General features: G+C 57.5%; 7 protein-coding genes across 7 annotated transcripts, besides 2 other annotated features; all 7 read right to left on the reverse strand.

The window, feature by feature from the left end:
- Window positions 1-1358: 1358 nt before the first annotated feature.
- LPMP_101050 (hypothetical protein) lies at window positions 1359-2426 on the reverse strand (the record flags this gene model as incomplete). Its single annotated transcript, XM_010698525.1, has 1 exon — window positions 1359-2426. The coding sequence occupies one exon, from the start codon at window positions 2424-2426 to the stop codon at window positions 1359-1361; it is 1068 nt and encodes a 355-aa protein (XP_010696827.1).
- Window positions 2427-3625: 1199 nt separating this feature from the next.
- On the reverse strand, window positions 3626-5068 carry LPMP_101060 (hypothetical protein; the record flags this gene model as incomplete). Its single annotated transcript, XM_010698526.1, has 1 exon — window positions 3626-5068. One exon carries the CDS (start codon window positions 5066-5068, stop codon window positions 3626-3628), a length of 1443 nt encoding a protein of 480 aa, XP_010696828.1.
- A 2186-nt stretch (window positions 5069-7254) lies between these two features.
- LPMP_101070 (rab1 small GTP-binding protein, putative) lies at window positions 7255-7908 on the reverse strand (the record flags this gene model as incomplete). The annotated part of the gene is made up of 1 exon (XM_010698527.1): window positions 7255-7908. One exon carries the CDS (start codon window positions 7906-7908, stop codon window positions 7255-7257), a length of 654 nt encoding a protein of 217 aa, XP_010696829.1.
- A 1801-nt stretch (window positions 7909-9709) lies between these two features.
- On the reverse strand, window positions 9710-10375 carry LPMP_101080 (small GTP-binding protein Rab7, putative; the record flags this gene model as incomplete). Its single annotated transcript, XM_010698528.1, has 1 exon — window positions 9710-10375. The coding sequence occupies one exon, from the start codon at window positions 10373-10375 to the stop codon at window positions 9710-9712; it is 666 nt and encodes a 221-aa protein (XP_010696830.1).
- Window positions 10376-11337: 962 nt separating this feature from the next.
- Window positions 11338-11687: a repeat region.
- A 434-nt stretch (window positions 11688-12121) lies between these two features.
- Window positions 12122-12544, reverse strand: LPMP_101090 (hypothetical protein; the record flags this gene model as incomplete). The annotated part of the gene is made up of 1 exon (XM_010698529.1): window positions 12122-12544. The coding sequence occupies one exon, from the start codon at window positions 12542-12544 to the stop codon at window positions 12122-12124; it is 423 nt and encodes a 140-aa protein (XP_010696831.1).
- A 1183-nt stretch (window positions 12545-13727) lies between these two features.
- Window positions 13728-14279: a repeat region.
- A 289-nt stretch (window positions 14280-14568) lies between these two features.
- LPMP_101100 (flagellar protofilament ribbon protein-like protein) lies at window positions 14569-15660 on the reverse strand (the record flags this gene model as incomplete). The annotated part of the gene is made up of 1 exon (XM_010698530.1): window positions 14569-15660. One exon carries the CDS (start codon window positions 15658-15660, stop codon window positions 14569-14571), a length of 1092 nt encoding a protein of 363 aa, XP_010696832.1.
- A 1272-nt stretch (window positions 15661-16932) lies between these two features.
- On the reverse strand, window positions 16933-17505 carry LPMP_101110 (hypothetical protein; the record flags this gene model as incomplete). Its single annotated transcript, XM_010698531.1, has 1 exon — window positions 16933-17505. One exon carries the CDS (start codon window positions 17503-17505, stop codon window positions 16933-16935), a length of 573 nt encoding a protein of 190 aa, XP_010696833.1.
- Window positions 17506-18565: the final 1060 nt, after the last annotated feature.

The following is an 18565-nucleotide window of genomic DNA, read 5'->3' on the forward strand; positions in this document are numbered from 1 at the left end:
ACGCAGACCCGCAGACGGGCGCACACGCCCCACAACGGAAGGGTCGTTGAACTGAATCGAGTGACCGTTTTCACCGAAAACACAATCAAGCAGGAAGGGGAGGGGGGCAGTAGCACCAACGAGACAACCGCCTCAGCTAATAATGGGCACAGACACGGGCGTACGACCGCTCAGGTCTGTCTTGGCGTAGTTCTGTCTGTCTTTCGCTTTTATGTTTTGCGCTGCTTGAGCCTTCTCTCGTCGCGCTTTAAGGGCGGAGAGGCGCGAGGGACGGTGCAGCGAGAAAGAGAAATGGGGGTTAAGGAGCAGGAAGAAGAGGGAGGAGGGGAGGAGGCAGCGATGGCAGCTTGCCAGTGGGAGAGTGCACCACTGGTGCGTATGTGCGGGCGTATAGTGGCAATAGAAATCTGAAGAAGAGTCAGTTACATGGCGTTTGGTTTGTTTTCCATAGTATAGTCGCTTCTTCCTACACCGCACGACGCATTATGGTTGTGTGGGTGTTGCGTGCGCCGGAAAGATGAAGGAAATGGGAAGGGGCATGATGAAAGAGATGAACACGCGTGTGCGAGGGGGAGGAAGAGGATAGGAGGGCCAACACGAGGAGTGTATGTGCGTGTGTGGGGGGGGGGGAGGGGGGAGGGAGAGAGCCTGTAGTGGTTATCGATGCCTCTCCGCAGCAGTAGATTCGTTAGCAATGGGATGAAGAGTGCCAGCGCGCACAGTTTAACCTGTCTCGCGGCGCGGCGTCTCTCCGTTGGGGCGGATGGTGGGTGCAGGCTTGCGTCTTTCCCCCCTTTTCTCCTCCCCCCTTCGTGCCTTCCTTTTGTCTCAGTGGGGGAAAAAAGGGGGGCTTCATTTAACGTATCGAGACGTTCTTCCCCAACCCACACCGCGCCGCGTTTCGCCCCCTTTTTTCCGCGGGAATACGGACGCACACAAGCAACGCTGAGTCAGTCGACAGCCCGAACTTTACACATAATCGGCCAAAAACTCCCGAAAATCCTCTCGCGACGAGATCAGATGAGAGGAGCGACCAAAGAGGGAACGTAGCGGAGGCACAATGACATCGTGGTGAAACAGGAGGGAAGCGAGTGGAAACGCCGATGTGGCGGCAAAACTGCCGTCCACACGCCTACAGAGATCCGTAGCAGACACGTGCGCACAGACTGGGAGGCGGCGTGAAAAGCAGAAAGAAAAGATGCACTAAGGAGAGAGACGATATTATACACGCCCATACCTCTAGGGCACTGGTGCGATACATTGGTGGTGTGAGCATCAAGTAAGAAACGGCGCAACTGCAGCAAGGGGGGGGGGGGAGATAGGGAGGCGGATCCAATAACCGAAGGATGGGGCTCGCGCTAAAGCGTCATAACACGATCAATGTTGGCGCGGCACAGGGGGCATCGGTTGTTGTTGAGGCGCAGGTGTGCGGCGCACGTGTTGCACAGACACATGTGGCGGCAGGGTAGGATGGTGGTGTCCTTCTGGTTCGTTAGGCAAATCACGCAGAGCCCCTCCATATCCTCCTCATCTCCTGCAGCGTCGCGCACGTCGTCCCTGCGGCCGTCGTCGAAGACGTCCTCTAAGTCGTACACCTCGTTGCCCACCTGAAGCAGCTGCTTCGCCACCTTGCAGGCAAAGCGATGCGCTGGTTGAGCTTCCCCACAACCGCGCGAAGACCCTGCAAGCTTGGCGCCCTCCTCCGGCGCCTCCAGGAAGGTGTACTGCACAATACACTTCTTTCTAGGCTTCGACTGCGTCGCCTCGTGCGCAGTTTTGTCGGCAGGTGCAAAGCGCTGCGACTTCTTGCTGTGCTCCTCCGTCTCCCCGATCACCACTTCGATGACTAGCGGGGCGTAGGCTACCCGCTGCACCGTTGAGACGGCAGGCGTGTCGGCAATTTCCTCGTACTTGACAGGTTGCAGCAGCTGCAGCAGCACCAGGGGGTTTGTGACGACTGTTGTGAGACCGTCTGTTTCGGTGGTATCGAAGATACACACGGATCCCTCCGCGACACCACCGCTAGTTTTCAGTCGCACACCATCGCGGACGCGATATTCCACTGATACACCAGTGTACACGCACACCCGTTGCGGTGGCTGCGTCGCCGCGATCTGGAACGTGAGTGCAAGTCCCTTGGAGGCGCCGACAACCCCTGGCGACGGTGGGGGTACGCTGATCAGCTCAATCTTCTGCCGGCGTGGTACGGCGCATGTGAGATCAAGCGTCGCTGCGTGCTCAACAAGGTTCTCATCGTCGTCATACTCCACTTCCACATCATAGATGAGTGGCCCTCGCACACGCTCTCGCGTAAAGTGAATGGACGGCTTGCCAAAGACAAGGTAGAAGTTCTGCGGGGCGAGGCGCAGCTCAAGATCGGTGACGACGGTTTCCGCCGGCTGCTGATGACTCGTTTGATTCCCCATTGATGAAAGCAACCCACCACAGCTGTAGTCCCAGACCTTTCTCTCTCTGCTGGAGTGCTTGTGTGCGCGCGTACTTGGAGGCGGTAGGTAGGAGAGGGAAGAGAGAGAAGTTGAAGGGGGCCAATAATGAAAGAGAGCTGAGTCCGAGAGAGGCGCACAAATGATGAAGCGGTGTAAACCGCACGAGAGTCAACGAGGAAGAGAAAAGAAGGCAACATACATACCCCAAGAGAGAGGCGAAGCGCGGCGCAGCGAAGGTGTATGTGTGCTGTGCGTGACGGAGAGGGGGGAGGGGGAGGGGGAGGGGCGCAGCGTACTTGAGATGGAGTAGACGGTACGCAGAAAGAGAGCGAGCGGGTGATGGAGTCAGTGAATGTGCATGAGCAGTCGAGCGTGTGCGTGCACGAGCGTGTGTGTGTGTGTGTGTGTGGAGATGAGCCGACACTGGCGCACTCGCAGAGCACTAGCGTAGTGCACGGAGAGCAAGCGACAAAGAGAGATGACTGGCCTTGCACCATATAATGCCGAGCAGACACTCTTCGCTGGGATGATGCTTCTATCCTTGATAGGATGAATATGCCAAGGCAGCGGTTGGGGTGAGGAAGGAAAGTGTGTGGGGGAGGAGAATGAGGAACGTGCGCAACGGTTTGTGTGGCATGGCCATTTACACTCAGCATCCTCACCATACCCCTTGCTGAGGGAGGGGAGGAAGGTGGGCGAGAAGTAACTGCGGAGGTCGGGTTTCTCAGGCTGTTAACGCTGTGCCCCTCCAAATCGAGAGAGAGAGAGAGAGAGACGTGCTCACGGGGACATGTGCGCCTTGACACATCATGACGTTAGCGGCACATTCCGCACAGGAACACAGGTTGGGTGCCTTTAGCAGTTTCCTTCGTTTCTCTTGGGATCCTTGTTTGTTGTTTACATCTATAACAGCATAGGACTACAGCACACCTGCCAACGCACATCTCTGTGCTTTGGAACGCGTGCAGCGGGTATGTACATGGCGGGTAGTGGCGTCTCACTGGTGACTGCAGGTTGGCACAGCAGTGAGAGAAAAAAAACAGAGGAGACAACGAAGAAGCGCGAAACCACGACAACGGGGGGGGGGGGGGAGAGAGCCGCCTTCGGCAGAGCAGCAAAGCGCCTGTAGATAAACCCAGCGCATACACACGCGAGTCCACTGGCCCCCGCGTGTGTGCTCATTTGCCCACCTTGAGGAGGGCCCGACGATACTGCTCCGGCACGCCCAGCTCTTCCAGCTCGCCTAACTTGCGGTGACGGATTGCCTCCAGGGCTGCCTGCCGCTCACGTGCCTCCTTGCGGATCTGGTTGCCCTCCTCAATCTCCTCCTGCCGCTGGCGACGGCGACGCTCCTCAATCTCCATCATCTGCTTCAGTAACGCTAGCGAATTCTCTTCCTGCAGGCGGCGAGTGCGGGCCTGGCGCTCGAGTTCCTGCTCACGACTGATTTTCTGCACTGCCAGCATGCGGTCAAGCTCCTCCTGTTCCTGCGCCTTCTCTAAGGCCTTTAAGCGGTTGCGCTCTTCTACCTGGGCGAGGCGGGCCTGCTGAAGGTCGGCATGCATGGCATTTTTCCGCTCCGCTGCCTCCTTTTCCTTTCGACGCTCCTCACGAATGTATGCCTCCTGCACGCGACGGGCGCGCAACTCCTCCAGCTCCGCCTGCTTGTCCTGCACTCGCTGCTGGCTCGCACGTAGCCGCGCCACCTCCATCTCCTTCTCGTACCGAATACGCGCTTGCTCCTCAGCGTAGGCCTCATCGCGTGCTTCTTTCTGCTTAATGTACTCCGCCATCTTCCGTTCCTCCTCCAGCAGCATCTCCCTTTCGCGCTTCTTCAGGGCGATCTGCTCGGCATTCGCGATGGCGGCCTCCTCCATCAGCCGTCGGGCCGCTTCGATACGACGTAGCTTTTCCGCCTTCTCCTCCACCTGCAGGAGCTCTATGTGGCGACTCATGGCATCCTGCTCCTGCTGATGCCGCTCCAGCCGGCGCACCCGCTCCACATCACGCTCATGAAGCTGCACCTTGATCATGGCGGCGTTTCGCTGCTGCTCCTCCATCCGCTGTCGCTCGCGCTCGAGGTATACCTGTTGCGCCCTCTCCGCCTCCTGCGCCATGAGTGCGTCCATCTGGCGGTTGTACGCCGCCTCCTCCTCTACGCGCTTTTGTTTCTCCAGTCGCTGCGCCTCGCGAGTGGCGACACATTTCGCCTCCATGATGACGCGATTCATTGCCTTCACCTCATCATACTCCTCGTCTAGTTTCAGCCGTGCCTTCTCCAGGTTCAACTGGCGCAGCTGCGCCTGCTCGATCTCCTCCGCCGTCCGCGGCGCCGCACCGTTGCGGGTCCGCTCCGCATCGAACTCCTGCATGCGGCGGCGGTGCTCCTCGGCGGCCCCCGTGTGCGTGCGTGAGGCTGCCGTGGTCGCTGCCGTGCCGCCGAGGCTGCCAAGGAAGCGGCCATCAATCATACCGCGGATAATATCCAGTTCGGTCTTGGTGATGATGGCGGAGTCGCGGGGCGCGCCGCGTGCGTTTAGCTCCTTGCGCAACGCCCCATCGGACTGACCCCGACGGCGAGGCGGGAAGACGTCACAGGGGTTGCTGCTGAAGAAGGTCATCTGTCGCTGTCTCTCCACACGCCTGTGTCGGTGCGTTTGTGCCGGGAGTAGGTCGCTTGATGACGGGTGCGAAAGGGCCACCGCGGAGAGCCTGGCGTGCGTTCAATGAGAGGGGAATGCGTAGAAGGCTGCGAGAGAAGAAGGCGATGATGGGTAAGTGGAGATCACGCGAAGAAGGCCCAAGCACACAAAAAAACCAGACAAGGCCTAAGAAAAAGGCGTGCTTCGTTCGCTGACTCGCTCGCTCTCCCTCCCAGTGTGTGTGTGTGGGTGGGTGCCGGTTCGTGCAGCCGCATCGATATAGTCAAATACACACCGAGAATGGGGGGTGAGGAGAGAGGCGAAAAGGGGGGTAGGGGGAGGAGGTAGTGGAGGCAGTGGGAAAAGGTGCGCAGCGCTTAACTCATCAAGACTGGCTGGACTTCGCATAAAACGTCCCTTAGCCGCGTAAAGCAGGTGACGAAAGGCATGAATGCAACACGTCCACCGTACTTTGATCTCATCCTGCACGTCCTGAGATGCAGAATGAGAAAGAGAGTGACACAGCCAATATCATGCTGTACAGAGATCGTCGCCAGGGGTAGCTACTGGTGCCTGTGTGCACACCCACTCGTCAGCAGTTGCAACGTCGTGAGGAAAGGGGAGTGGAGGTCGGCTCGAAAAATCGTCTGGTACGAGGTATCCCATCATTGTGTCGGTTTGATTGTGTGTCGTTCTTCAGGGACGAGCCACACGTGCAGAGACAAACGAGGAGAGAGAGGCGGCAAGCGAAAGAAAAGTGAGCACAGTCAAGCAAACAACAAAAGGCCAAGCACACCGCGTGAAGAACAGCCAACAAGTCCGCAAGGGAGGGAGGACGGGAAGAGAAGTGCGCGCGCATAAAGGGCTAAGTCGCCAAGTGCACCGAGAGAGCGAGAGAGAATGCGGAGGGTACGCGGAGAGGGAGGCTCACATCAACAGCAGAGTCTAGAAAAGTACTCCCACACACAGCGAAACAGGGGAGAGAGGGGGAAGAAAGAGACACAGAGAAGCACAACCACACCCACATCCACACACCTGAATATGTGCCTCTCTGTCTCTGTCTCTCTCTGTCTGAGTCTTGCACACATGGTGAGGGACATGCGCAGGGAAACGAAAAAGAGAGAAGCGACTTGAGATGAAAAAGGGACGGCAGTAAAAGATACACACACGAGCACATCGACGGCACAACAACGAAGACGATGGGAGGGGGAGAGGGAGGGAGGGAGGGAGGGGGCGAGCGAGAGTGACTTTAGCACACACACACACACACACACACACACACACACGTGAATGTCTCCATTAACTCAACCACAGTGATTTTATTGCTGTTCCGCCCCCCCTACACTCGTAAGCCATTGTCTCATCGCTCCCCTTTTCTGGTCCTTCGTGTCAGCCACTGGGAGAAGTCGTGGGCGGCGGCGAGAGCATCGGTATGCTCAAGAGGCTGAACAGCCATGCAAAGCACAAACCTCTTCAGTGCTTGAAGAGCGAGTAAGAGCGAGACACGTGCTCACACAGACACGCACAACGACAGCTGCCGTGAGGTGGTTAGTGGAGTAGGGAAGGATGTGGAAGGGGACCAAGGTAGCAAGACATGCATCTAGGGGGGGGCACGTCGGCGAGGTCGAGGAAGAACGGGTGTGTGAGAGACGAAGTGAGATGTACACCACGAAGAGGGCTGAGCAAGATGCCGGGAAGCGGGAACATCAACCTCTCTGCTACGTCTCCCCCTCACCCCTCCCTTAGTTAATACACACAGAGTGAGAGGGAAGACACGGAAAGTAAGAGCAGAGCAGAGTTAGCAGCCAAACAGGCAGGCACAAATGAGAGACCAACAAAGGGGGGTGAAAAGAGGAAACCGCACACAAGGGGAAAGTGAGAGCAGAGATGAGGAGGTAGCACCGTACACACCTACACACACAAACGCACGCACAGATGCCTGCACCAAGATGCGTCCCTCTCTTCTGCAGGCCCAACTCCTCCATCCGTCGTCCCAGAAGGGTTCCCCTCGCTTGACAGGCAGCCGTGTCTGTAGATATTTCTCCGTGTCTTTATGCTTCAGCTTTTAACCGGATCTGCCATTCAAGGTAGTGCTGTGCTGCGATTGTGGGCCCAAACGCGCGGCGGCGCCCGGCATGTGACGCAACGAGGAAGGCGCGTCATGCCTAGCAGCACTTGCTTTCCTTTTTGTTGCTCCCCTGGCGGTCGAGGTGGACGCTCTGCGCGCGAGCAGCCGCGTTGTCGCCAGCCCCCGGTGCCTTGCCGTTACGCTCCTTCATATCCTCGAAGATGAAGCTGGTGATCTGCTGGAAGGCTGTCTGAACATTCTCTTTCTCCTTCGCGCTTGTCTCGATGAATGCCATGTTGTGCTGCTGAGCCCAGGCTAGCGCCTCCTCGCACGTCACCTGGCGGCTGGAGCGCGCCTCGTCGCTTTTGCACCCCACCAGCAGACACGGGATACCGGGCAGGGCCTGTTGCCGCACGCGATCCATCCACTGCTCCAGATGTACAAAAGACGGGCGGTGGGTAAGGTCGAAGCACAGCAGAACGCCATTAGCGCCGCGGTAGAACGCCGTGGCGACGGACTGGAAGCGCTCCTGGCCGGCCGTGTCCCAAATCTGAAGGCGGACACGCTTGTCCATGTAGCTCATTTGGTGCATGCGGAAGTCGATGGCGATGGTGGACGCGTAGTCCTTGTAGAAGACATCCTCGGAGAGGCGCACAGTCAAGGAGGACTTGCCTACACCACTGTCACCAATGACGATGATCTTGAAGATGTAGTCGCAGTCACCGCCGGGGGTATTGGGGTTGCTCATCATCGGGATGGAAAGGGAGAAGGATGAAGTTGGTGGACCAAGGGGTGTGTACGTGCTTTGTCAGTATATACGTGTGCCTAGGCGACGCGCGCTGGTGCTCGGTAGAGGAGAACAGTACTCTACTAGGGGCGCAGAGGAGAGGAGAGAACGCAGGTGAGCAGGAAAAAGGAGATGCACTGGCGTGTAGGGTGCCGGTGATTTCGCCTGTTTGTGTAGCTTCCCGGCTTGATGGCGTTGAATCAATTGGTGTCTAAGAGGGAATGGGCCGTGTATGACAGCAAGAGGGGGTGAGAGAAAACAGGAAAGCAAGCAAAGGAAGACACACAGAGGGCGCGCGTGGAGGCAGGGTGGTGATACGTTGCAGATACGCGAGTGTAGAGAGGGGGCTGTACAGAGACAAGGGAAGCGAGGGTGTAGAAGGAAAGGAGAGGACTTACACTCGTGGTGCACGTGTGTATATATACACACACACACACAAGGGCGTGGAATGACGGATGGCGAGTGCGGGTGGGTGGGGTGGGGGGGGGGGGAGAAGGAAGTGGAGCCCGAAATAAGGAAGGAGAGAGTAGGGTGTTGTTTACACGGGAATGTCATGGTAATATTGAACAGTTCAAACGATGTACGTGCGTGCGTGTGTGTGTGGGGGGGGGGGGAGGGGACTGTCCACCAGTTGCGAGAAAGAACTTGACGCGTCTCCCTTGAGTGTGCGTGTTCACGGCTCCATACACGCTTCACATGAAGTAACGTGCGCTGTGGGCTACCCATTGCAGCCTTCCGCCCCTCTTCCCTCTTCACCAGCGCAACAGCAGCAGTGCAGTAGGGAGAGAGCGAGGCATGTTTGTTGCTTTGCAGTTTCTTCATTGGGTGTCGAGACAGAAGCACAGGAAAAGAGGTGCGAGAGTCCACGGAAAACAACATGCTCCCCCTCCCACCGCATGCAACGCGTCCACGCGTATACGACCACACGATCATACGCACAGTAGCGAGGGAAATGGAGGGAGACAGAGACGAGTAAAGAGAAAGACGGCGAGAAGGGTAAAGAAGGAGACGCGCGCGTAGACAAGGCGCCATACACTGACGCATAGACGGCAGGAGAGAGAGAGAGAGCAGCAGCAGCAGCAGCCACCTCCTACACTCAGAGAAGTAGAAAGGGAAGGGGACAAAACAGAGGAGAGAGACAAGAGGCCCGAGCGAGGCAACACCACGCAGAGACATTGATAGCGATGGGGGAGGGAAGTACAGGGTTGAGGCCAAACAAGACACCATACACAGACACAGATGGAGATGGCGGCGACAAGTGCGCATGTATAACTCACCGCCGCACCGGTGAAGAGTCGCGGCATAACGAGGGGTGGGATGGGGGAGGAGGACTGTTGCTGTCAGCGGTGAAACCCATCGTTCAGTCATATCAGCAGCGATGCACAACTAAAGCGGCAGTAAAAGAAAAGGCCGATACATTCAATCACTCTTGCGCTTGTGCGAATCAGCAGAGCACTGATGGAAACACCCAGTAGCTGCAGCTGGAGTCCTTGCCGATGGAGAGGGCGACATCAGTCGCGGTAGTAGTAACACCAGACATCGTTCGAAAGTCTGATCGGCTGACGTAGCGTGTGATGTAGGCTAGTTAGACTCCTTTTTTGCTTAGCCAAGCCCCACTCGCTTCTCGCTTGTGTTTTCCCTCCGCCGCCTCCTCACCCCTCGCACATCACCAGACCTCGTCTGCCTCGATCTTTTCCCTTTTCCTGTCCGTTGTTCCTCACAGACACACACACGCACACACGCTCTGCTCTCTCTCTCTCTCTCTTCAGTTGGCGCAGCACTGGCGATTGTTTGGCTTCTTCTCTTCCACTAGTAGGCGGCCGCCGGGGCCGAGGGTGCGGCCCGTCTGTTTGGGGCCGGGATTCGCTGTGGAGGCGATGGAAGTGGCGAGCTGCTGAAACGCCTGCGAGACATTCGTGTTCTCCTTTGCACTCGTCTCAAGGTAACAGAGACAGCCGTAATTCCGCGCCCACGCGTCTGCCTCACTCTTGGCTATTTGGCGATGGCTGCCCAAGACGATTCCTTCGCCATGCTCGTCGAGGTGGCTCTCTACGAGATCCAGTTTGCACCCGACCAGGATGAGCGGCGGCACCACAGGCGAGTACCGCTCTAGCCGCTCGTACCACTGATCGAGATCCTCGAAGGATTGCCGGTTCGTAAGGTCGAAGCACAGTAACGCGCCCTGGCAGTTTCGGTAGAAGGCAGTCGTGAGCGTGACGAAGTCGTCCTGCCCGCTCGTGTCCCAGACTTGCAGCCGCACACAGCGCGGATTCTTTTCGAGGGTGCTGCAGCTACTGTACTTGAAGTCCATCCCCAAAGTGGGGACGAGGTCAGGGTAGAAGGCATCATCGCAGAACCGAGATGTGATGTTGCTCTTCCCTACACTAACGCTCCCAATCACAATGATTTTGTACGCCAAGTCTTCCTCCATCGTCGTTTGCGTGTCGCCGCTCGGCCTCGCTTGTGTCTATGCTGCTGCTTGCAGCTGAGTGACTGGGGTGGTGGTGGTGGGGATGGTTTCAGCGGTAATGATGCTCGTTCCTCAAGCTTGGTGTGGGAAAAGGGCGAAGAGAGCGGTTAAGGCAGGGGACGGAGAGGGGTGATGTACAATAGTGCGTGCCTCCGGTGTACAGAGCAGCAGCAAGCAACAGCGGTTGTGGCTAAGGCAGTGACACTAGGGGGCACTTAAAAGCAGGAGGAGGAGGGAGTTCGTAGGCGGAAAATTCATGGAGAAGGAGCTGCAGGGTTGTGGTAGAGTGCGTGAAAGCGTCGAAGCATACACAACACAACAGAGGTAGGGGAGGGAGCGCAAGAGAGACAGAGGCCTACCAAGGGCGAAAAGAAGATGCGCTCGGTCGGATTCCTACACCCATTCAACAATAACAAGGGAGAACAAATTGTCGCAGCAACTAAAGAAAGATAAGACCGGGTGGGTGGGTGGGTGGGTCAGCAGTAGAGCGGGGCGTGGGAGGGGGGAGGCCTCTAGGAGAATCTGTGACGTACAGTTAATGTTGGAGCGCACACACACCTACACATGCACATACTCCTCTTGTGATAATACGTGACAGCAACAGTGAACCACAGGCACTCGATTTTGTGCTCTGTGTCGTGGCTTTTCCCTTGGTGACTTTACGTTGTTTGCGATACGGGCGTGTGCGCATAGGTTAGAGGGAGTGGGGTGAGGAGTGTATGGTTAAAGATTCATAGAAGAGCACAGAGAGACCTAAACTGGCGAAGGTATCACCATGTGAGTACGCGTGACACTGCCTGTGTGTACGTGTAGGCGTATACGTGCGTAAAATACACGTTGGCGCCAGAGGCAGCGGCGGCGGTGACGTGCGCCCTTTCCCTGCGGACGCGCGTACACAAATGTGTAGGAGAGTTCATTTCCCTAGCGTGTTCATTCGCTGCCATACCGCATGAGCTCAGGCCCCCTACTCTACACGGCCTGCCACACACACACATCGCGGGGTGCGTTCCAGTCGCGCTGACACTCTGCCCCTCACGTGCAGGCGTAACACGGGTTCGCGGTCGCAGGTTCCCTCCGGCGCAGCGCCACCCACGACCTGGCCGCCGGCATCAGTGGCGGTACGCCGCTCGGACCTAGACACGTCGTAGGTGCCTCGCCCTGTCACCACCAGGAGTGGCCCTGCACTGGCAGGGAGAGGGGGGCTGCCTGGCTTCCCCACACAGAGTGGGTACTGGATCCTGATGCCACGCTGAGATATCACGGGTCATCAGGGGATGTGAAGGACAGAACGAAATCTGGAGGGGGAGATGGTTTAAGGTAGCGCGCGACAGGGGATGCCTTGAGGAGGCAGGTGCCCCGCCTCCCCTCTCCCTTCCGCTTTGTCAAGTCGGCGAGGGACGCGGGATGGCAGACGATGAGGAACCTGGCACTATGATGGAGCCACAGCATGTAGATAGAGGGGTGCAGATGAGCCTTGATGCGTAAACACCATTGCGCAGTTGCGGTGGTGTTTGGTTGCTTAGTAGCAGCTGCACTTGACTGGAGCGTCAGCGAACATACTTCTGCAAACATCTGTGTACCCACACATGTGCCACAGGCGCGGAGGCACCGACGAGACATTGCCTTCATTGCTAGGCACAGAGGAAGAGAAACACAGTCAGCAGCAAAGTGCATCAAACTGAGAAGTGAGGGAGGACGCGATGCACCCTACCGGTACCAGGATGGGTGCGCCTCTTTCAGTTGCTGGCGGAGATAGCGCACACGCGGCGCCTCGTATGGCGGCGACTTCGCAAGTGTAAGTATATGAAGACTGATCCCTGCAAGCACGCTGAGTGCCAGCACAACGAGTACGACAATGCGCACCGACACGAGCTTGTCAACGGGATACGTGTTGGATGGCAACTGACGTTCTCGGTAGGGGGTCGAATCCAGTGCCGTGGTGGTGTTGGCGGCAAAGCCATGCGGAGCTGTCAGGATGCCGCTGTAGACAATGAAGGGCAGCGCAACGTGGCCAAGAATGATGAGCAGGGCAGACTCTGGGGCTAAGTAGTAGCCGACGAGCGCGAGAAGTATGGCCACGCTAACGGTGACAAGCACCGTGAAGGTGCCTGCGCCGACACCCAGTGTCATCCTTTTCGAGCTGACGGGGCGTGGAATCCCCCGGAAGGTGCAGGTCTATCTATCTCGTGTACGCTTGCCTTCCAGCGTAGAGGAGGTGGTCTCCCTACGAAGGTGGCGTGAATGATTGAGGGTCGAGGTGAGCTGCTTAATGATGCCACGGTACACGCACACGCACCCACACCTACCGTGGCACACGAGCACCGGCTGGATGGCGAGGAGCTCCAGCACAGAGAGAAAAGGTGCAAGAGAACGGTAAGATGGCCTATGAGAGAGCGACTCCTGAGATACTCAAGGGAGGGGCAACGGAGGACTGGGAGGAGGGCGTTATGGAGCCAACATCCTCTGCTAGCCACGCAACAAGGTCAAGGTACACACCCAATATAAGACAAGGGCACCCTGAGAGAGAGAACGGGTAGAAGGAGTGAGACAGATGAAGTGATTGTGAGGGTGGAAGAGCAACAGTGGCGGCAGCGGCAACGGCAGCACTTTTAGAGTCCGCCGACCACCGCCGCTAACGCAAAGATCCCATGGCTGACGAAGCTCCAGGATTAGCGACGGTCGAGCTCCACATCAATGGGGAGAGAAACACGAAAGGGGGAGGGAGGGGGGGGGGAACCGAGGACAAAGAAAAGAGAGCAGAGACTTCCCATGCGCACAGCAACACGCGCACCAGCGCAGACGGAACGGTCGCAGGCTGCATGGCACCTCTGCCATCTACTTCGGCTTTTCTACCTTTCCCTCTGTGTTGCTCTCCGCAGTGTGGGATGCGTGTGTGTTGCAGACAAAGAGTCAGCAACGACACCCTCAAATGTTCGACAGGTTAACCTCGGTGTGGTTCTGTGGGAAATTCGTCTCGTTTTCTTTCAGGCAAAGCAACAATGCGCCAAGCCCCACCAATCAAGTTTCCTGCACAGCTGCATGTCTGTTTCTCTCTGTCGGTGGAGCCTTCCATGAAGAAGGAAGTGCCGCGTGGATGACGACTACACCCGCAGAGATGCTTCACAGGCATGAAGGGTGTGTGGTGAGTGGCAGAGTGAAGAGGGACAGGGAAGACGCTTTCACAAAATGCGAGATTAGGGATAGCGCCCAGTAGCTCCGGTGACGGTAGGCGCCCACCGTAGGCATACCTCCCTCCCACACACACACACGCACAGAGATGCACCACGCAAGCGTGAATCTTTTCTTCCAACGGGCCCATTCCACCACGGACAAGTGACGAAGCATACGCACACACAGCCTCAGTCCACCTATAACTCTGTTGCACCACGACTAACACCCCTGGTTGTCTAGAACGAACCGTCCTACCGTTGAATGGGGCCATGGGCCTGGCAGGGTTTTCGTGTCCTTCCTTCTCCCTTCTTCACACGCGTGCTGCGTTATCGGCGCCAGACGGACCTGGCTGGACGGCATAGCTTGCTCTACGCGGGTCACGTCCAGGGTCCTGCTCGAGGGCGGAGGAGGTGGCATCTGTCATGCGGGTAATAGGGGATGTCGGCCTGGGGTCTGAAATCAGTGGCCGAGTCTGTAATTCATCCAGTTGGCGCTGGGTCCCCTGGCGCTCTCGATTCAGTAAGAGTGTCCACCTTATCCTTCGGCTCCCGTTCCCAGTGACCAAAGACATACTGAAATGAGAGGTGCATGCGACGGGCTAGTCGCGCCAGCATTTCTGCCCAGATACGTCGCTGCATGCCGCTTTCCACCACCGTTGTAGGACCCGTGTTGAGCGTCACGAGGAGGGCGAATGGAACATGACGACGAAAAGGAAAGAAAGACAAACAAGACCGTGTGTCACCTCAGCTGGCAAACGGAGACCGGCATTCGCCGAACAAGGGACATTCATACTATACATAGGCTGCTAGAGCCGCATCTCGCCATGGCACAGACGCACATGCACACATTGCCGAAGAAACAAAGGGGTTTGGTACATTGTCTAAAAATGGAGGTAAAAAGAGAAGGCGAAGCGCACAGGGTCAGTACACAGTGGCCAAAATTACCACTGCCAGCATCAGCTCAAGTCTCTGCAGATGTAGCGACTACAAGCACCGATCCCAGTACTTGAAGTAGTCCTCGTCTACAGCGTTCTTGTAGAGTTCGTCTAACTCAGCCTTGCGCTGTGCTGCCGCCTGGGACTGCATCTTGTGGGTCTCCGCCAGCTTCTCGCGCTCGGCCCGGCGTTCGCGCTCACGCTGGCGGTCGAGGGCGTTTGCCATTCGCAGCTGCATGTGTTCCTGCTGTGACCACTGCTTTTTCTCCTCCACCTCTAGCAGACGACGGCGGCGGAGCTCACGGAGCTGCTCGTCTTGGCCGGATCGCAGGAGGGCCTTCTGCTTCGCTGTCATGCCTTTGTAGCGCTCCGCCTTGACGGTGGCGCCACGCTCGCCAACTACGGTTTCGCGCTCGTTGAGGAAGTCACTGTCCATCTGGTACGCAATTTCTTCCAGTCCAAGGCGTGTGTCCTCCTCCCTGGCACGCAAAGCCTCGCGTCGGTGCTGCTCGGCGAGCGCACGATTGAAGTCAGCGCCATTCTTCTCCATGAGCCTGCGCTGCTCCGCCACCTTTTTCTCAACCTCGTACAGGCGGTAGTTCACCTCCTCGTTTCGGTCGTCGAAAGCTCGGTCGCGCTCCTGCTCCATCCACTTTTTCGCGAGCTTCTCATTCACCTGCTGCTGCGCCCACTGCCGTTGCTGGAGCTGCTGTGCTGCTCTGCGTGCCGCGTAGTCCAGATCCTCACCTTCAAACTTCTGCATAGATGACGGTCCGTTGCGCGGGTCGTTATCGCCAACGCGTGCCGGTAACTCCTTGCGCCGCGTCTCTGGGTCGTTAAGGTCCCACTCGCGGCCCATCTCTTTCTTCTGAAAGGTCTGGCGGTAGTCCTGCAGCTCCTTTTCTCGAGCTGCTCGAATGGCATTCACCTCCTGCTGCAGTGCACATGCATGGCGGTCCATCAGGAGCGCCTGGCGGTCATAGTAGTCGTTCCTCTCTTTTTCCAGCTGGCGCAGTGCTTCCTTCTCACGCACCTGCGCATCCAAGGCCTCGCGATCGATACCCATCTTGCGCACCTTGGGGTCCTTCAGTCGCTCCGCCCGCTGTAACATGAAGAGCTGCTTCTTAGTCTTGGTGTTCATCGGGTTCAAAACGCTAGTGGCGTTGTTGGCGGAGCTCGCGGCTGCAGTTCCGCGGCTATTGGCCGCAGTAAACACATCTTGTACCTGCGACGAGGAGTCCATTGGCGCGTGGGTGTTTGTAGATGAGGGGCTGCACGGAGAGGGGGGGGGGCGTGTACCTTTGGTGGACGCTCGCGCAATGCAGAAAGAGCGATGAGCGCAGTAGAACGGAGGTGGGGAGACAGCAAAACAGAAGTTGGTTTACAGGTCTGAGTACTGAGATCCACAAGCGCTCAACTACAGTCAGCGACGTAAGTACTCCAAAAGAGTGGGTATGCCCCCAAGTGGAAGTAAGGGTGGGGGCAGCGAGCAAAGGTTTGAGAGCTGCAGCAGCACTAGCAACAGCGGCGGCAAAATCAAATGTGGCGAGCGTGCGTTGAGGTGCAACTGGGGAGGGACGTCGAATAACGAGGTGCTTCAGGGCACCGAGGCGGTAACCGAGTGCTAGTCGAAGCGAGAGAGGGGAAGAGGGTACGATGAAGAGGCAGAGAAGCAGGAGCAGAAAACACCGCAGGTTCTTTGCAGGGAGATGCTGGTGCATAGGGAGAGGGAAAGAGTCAGGAATAGATACAGCTGGTGGTGAAGGAAGGAGGAAGGGATTGCACGAGGAAAAGGGAGAGAGTGGTACGTTCAACGTGATTTGCACGCAAAGGACAGCCTTCCTTTGAAAAGAAGCTCCCACCAGCTGTAGAATCCCGCAGCATTCCCCTTGCGCCCCCCTCCTCACGATGCGACCCAGGCGCATCTCTCCGAGCGGACGGTGCAGCGCACGGCCTACGGAAGCCTTTTGCACATTTTCCTCCCTTTTCTGGACTTCCATTTCCTCTATTTCTGTTTGCGTTACAGTGTGAGATTGCACTTCTCGCATGTGCACATGAAGGCGTGGAAGAGGGTGTCCTCATGCACGCACGAGGACGCGTGTGCGTGTGGGTATGCGCCGGAGGCAGAGAAACTGAGACACAGCCCCGGAGGAGGGGGGAAGCAGAACACCGCCACTCCGTTCTCTCATCGCTAATTGGCTGCGTGGATTCCATCATATAAGGAAGAAGGCCTCCCCTCCCTCCGAGGGGTGGGGGTGGGGGAGGGAAAAGGACATATGGGCGCTTCTGCTTCGAGCAGCTTTGACGCGTGCTAATCTAACGCATTGGCTGCTGCAGGTGCAGTGGCACCATCACGACAGTCGCACAACAAGGCATGCGCGAGCTGCGACAGCACTCCAGGCGTCAGATCGTGCTACTGTTGCGGCTTAAACTCGACTAACGGTGACGGCACCGAGCACTTGAAGCAGAACTTGCGGGTGTTGCGGTTGACACCTTTGCACTTGGGGCACGTCCACAGGGTCGTCTCCTTTCCAGGCAGCGGCGGAGGCACCGGCTTGGGCTGCTGACACTTGTGGCACAAGACGGAGCCTCTAAAGTTCATCTGGCCACACGGGCAGGCCCAATCATGCGGATCCTCACCTGGCAGGTTGGGGCGGCGAACGCCAGGGGGAAGGGGTGGGGCGGGAGCACCACACTTGTAGCACTCGCGCTTGGAGTAGTAGTTGACTTCGCCACACTGGCATTGCCAGTCGCCTTTGGTTGGCTCGCGATTGCGCTGCCGGCGCTGATTACCAGCGAGGCGCCGTGCGAGGCACAACGGCGTAGCAGTGAAGAAGGAACGCACGGACGCGTGCACTATGCTGCTCATCAGGGCCATCTTTGGTGCTTCTCCGAAAGTTGCAGGCTGCGAGGCTACAGTCACCGCGGTGACGCCACACGGCCGGCGCAGAAAACGCGCCCCTCGTCGACTGTAGCCTTGCAGCATACTAGGCAATTACCCTCGGACGATCCGCACACACCGTCCTTACGCAGAGCTTTTGACCTGTCTGCCTAGGTGCGTGTGTATGCGTCGCACCCCACGAGGTGCGAACGCTGACAAGCAACAAAATATGAGGGAATGCTAGTGCAAAAGAGAAGAGAGGAAGCGCTGAGCAGCGTCCTTTGCCCCTTCTCCTGTCCTATGCACGGCAAGGATAGCACGCCCGAGGCTGTGAGAGCGGGGAAGAGAGGGAGAGCAGTAGGGCGAGGGGGAGGGGTAGGTGGGTGTGAAGGACGGCCACGTCTGTGCGTCGGTCAAGTCTCCCAAATAAAGCAAGTGGGAACAGCTGAGGGAGAGCGATCATGTGGGAGGTTTCGTTCTTCTGTACGCAGGAGAGGGATGTCGCGGCGCTGCTACCGTTAGCGCAAGTCAACGAGAAGTCGCTGCCTCTTTTTTCCTTGCCTCTTCTTCTAACTTCTGCATGGGCACAACAAGGTGAATCGCGTGAAAGGGAGGGAGGGAGGGGGCGGCGGCGAGTACACAGAGAGGGTGGGCACAGAAAGCAGGAAGGGAGAGGTAGAGACGCGTATGTGCGGCTTGCAAAATCAAGGCGGGGAGGGAAAAATAGGGCGGCGGCGGAGGGGAGGAGGTGCGAGCGAAGAGGATTTGCACCAAAGATATACAGCGCAGCGGTCCACACGCGTCCGTTTATCTTTGCCAGTCGTTTGCCCGCTTTTGAGCCTAGCAGAGAGGTACCGCAGTTCACGACTATGAGCGACTGTGATATGTTTGCTGTTCACTCCGAGTGAACATTTCCACCCCGTCCTCGTCTCCCTCTCATCTCTGACCTCAAACACCTGCAGACATTTGCACGTACATGCGTGGAAATCAAGAGGGAGAGAGAGTGAGTCACGCGTCTCTCTGCACTTCCACACCGCCTTCATCTTTTCCAGTGTCACAGGCAGAGGGTGCGCTGGGGAGGAGGGGAAGGGAGGCACATTTGTCAAATCAAAGCGTTTTCTTCCTTTGGGCTGTGGATTACTTGCCGATGTAGCGGTGGGGGAGA

The sequence above is a fragment of the Leishmania panamensis genome (assembly GCF_000755165.1).
Source record: "Leishmania panamensis strain MHOM/PA/94/PSC-1 chromosome 10 sequence".
NCBI classification, from domain to species: Eukaryota; Euglenozoa; class Kinetoplastea; order Trypanosomatida; family Trypanosomatidae; genus Leishmania; species Leishmania panamensis.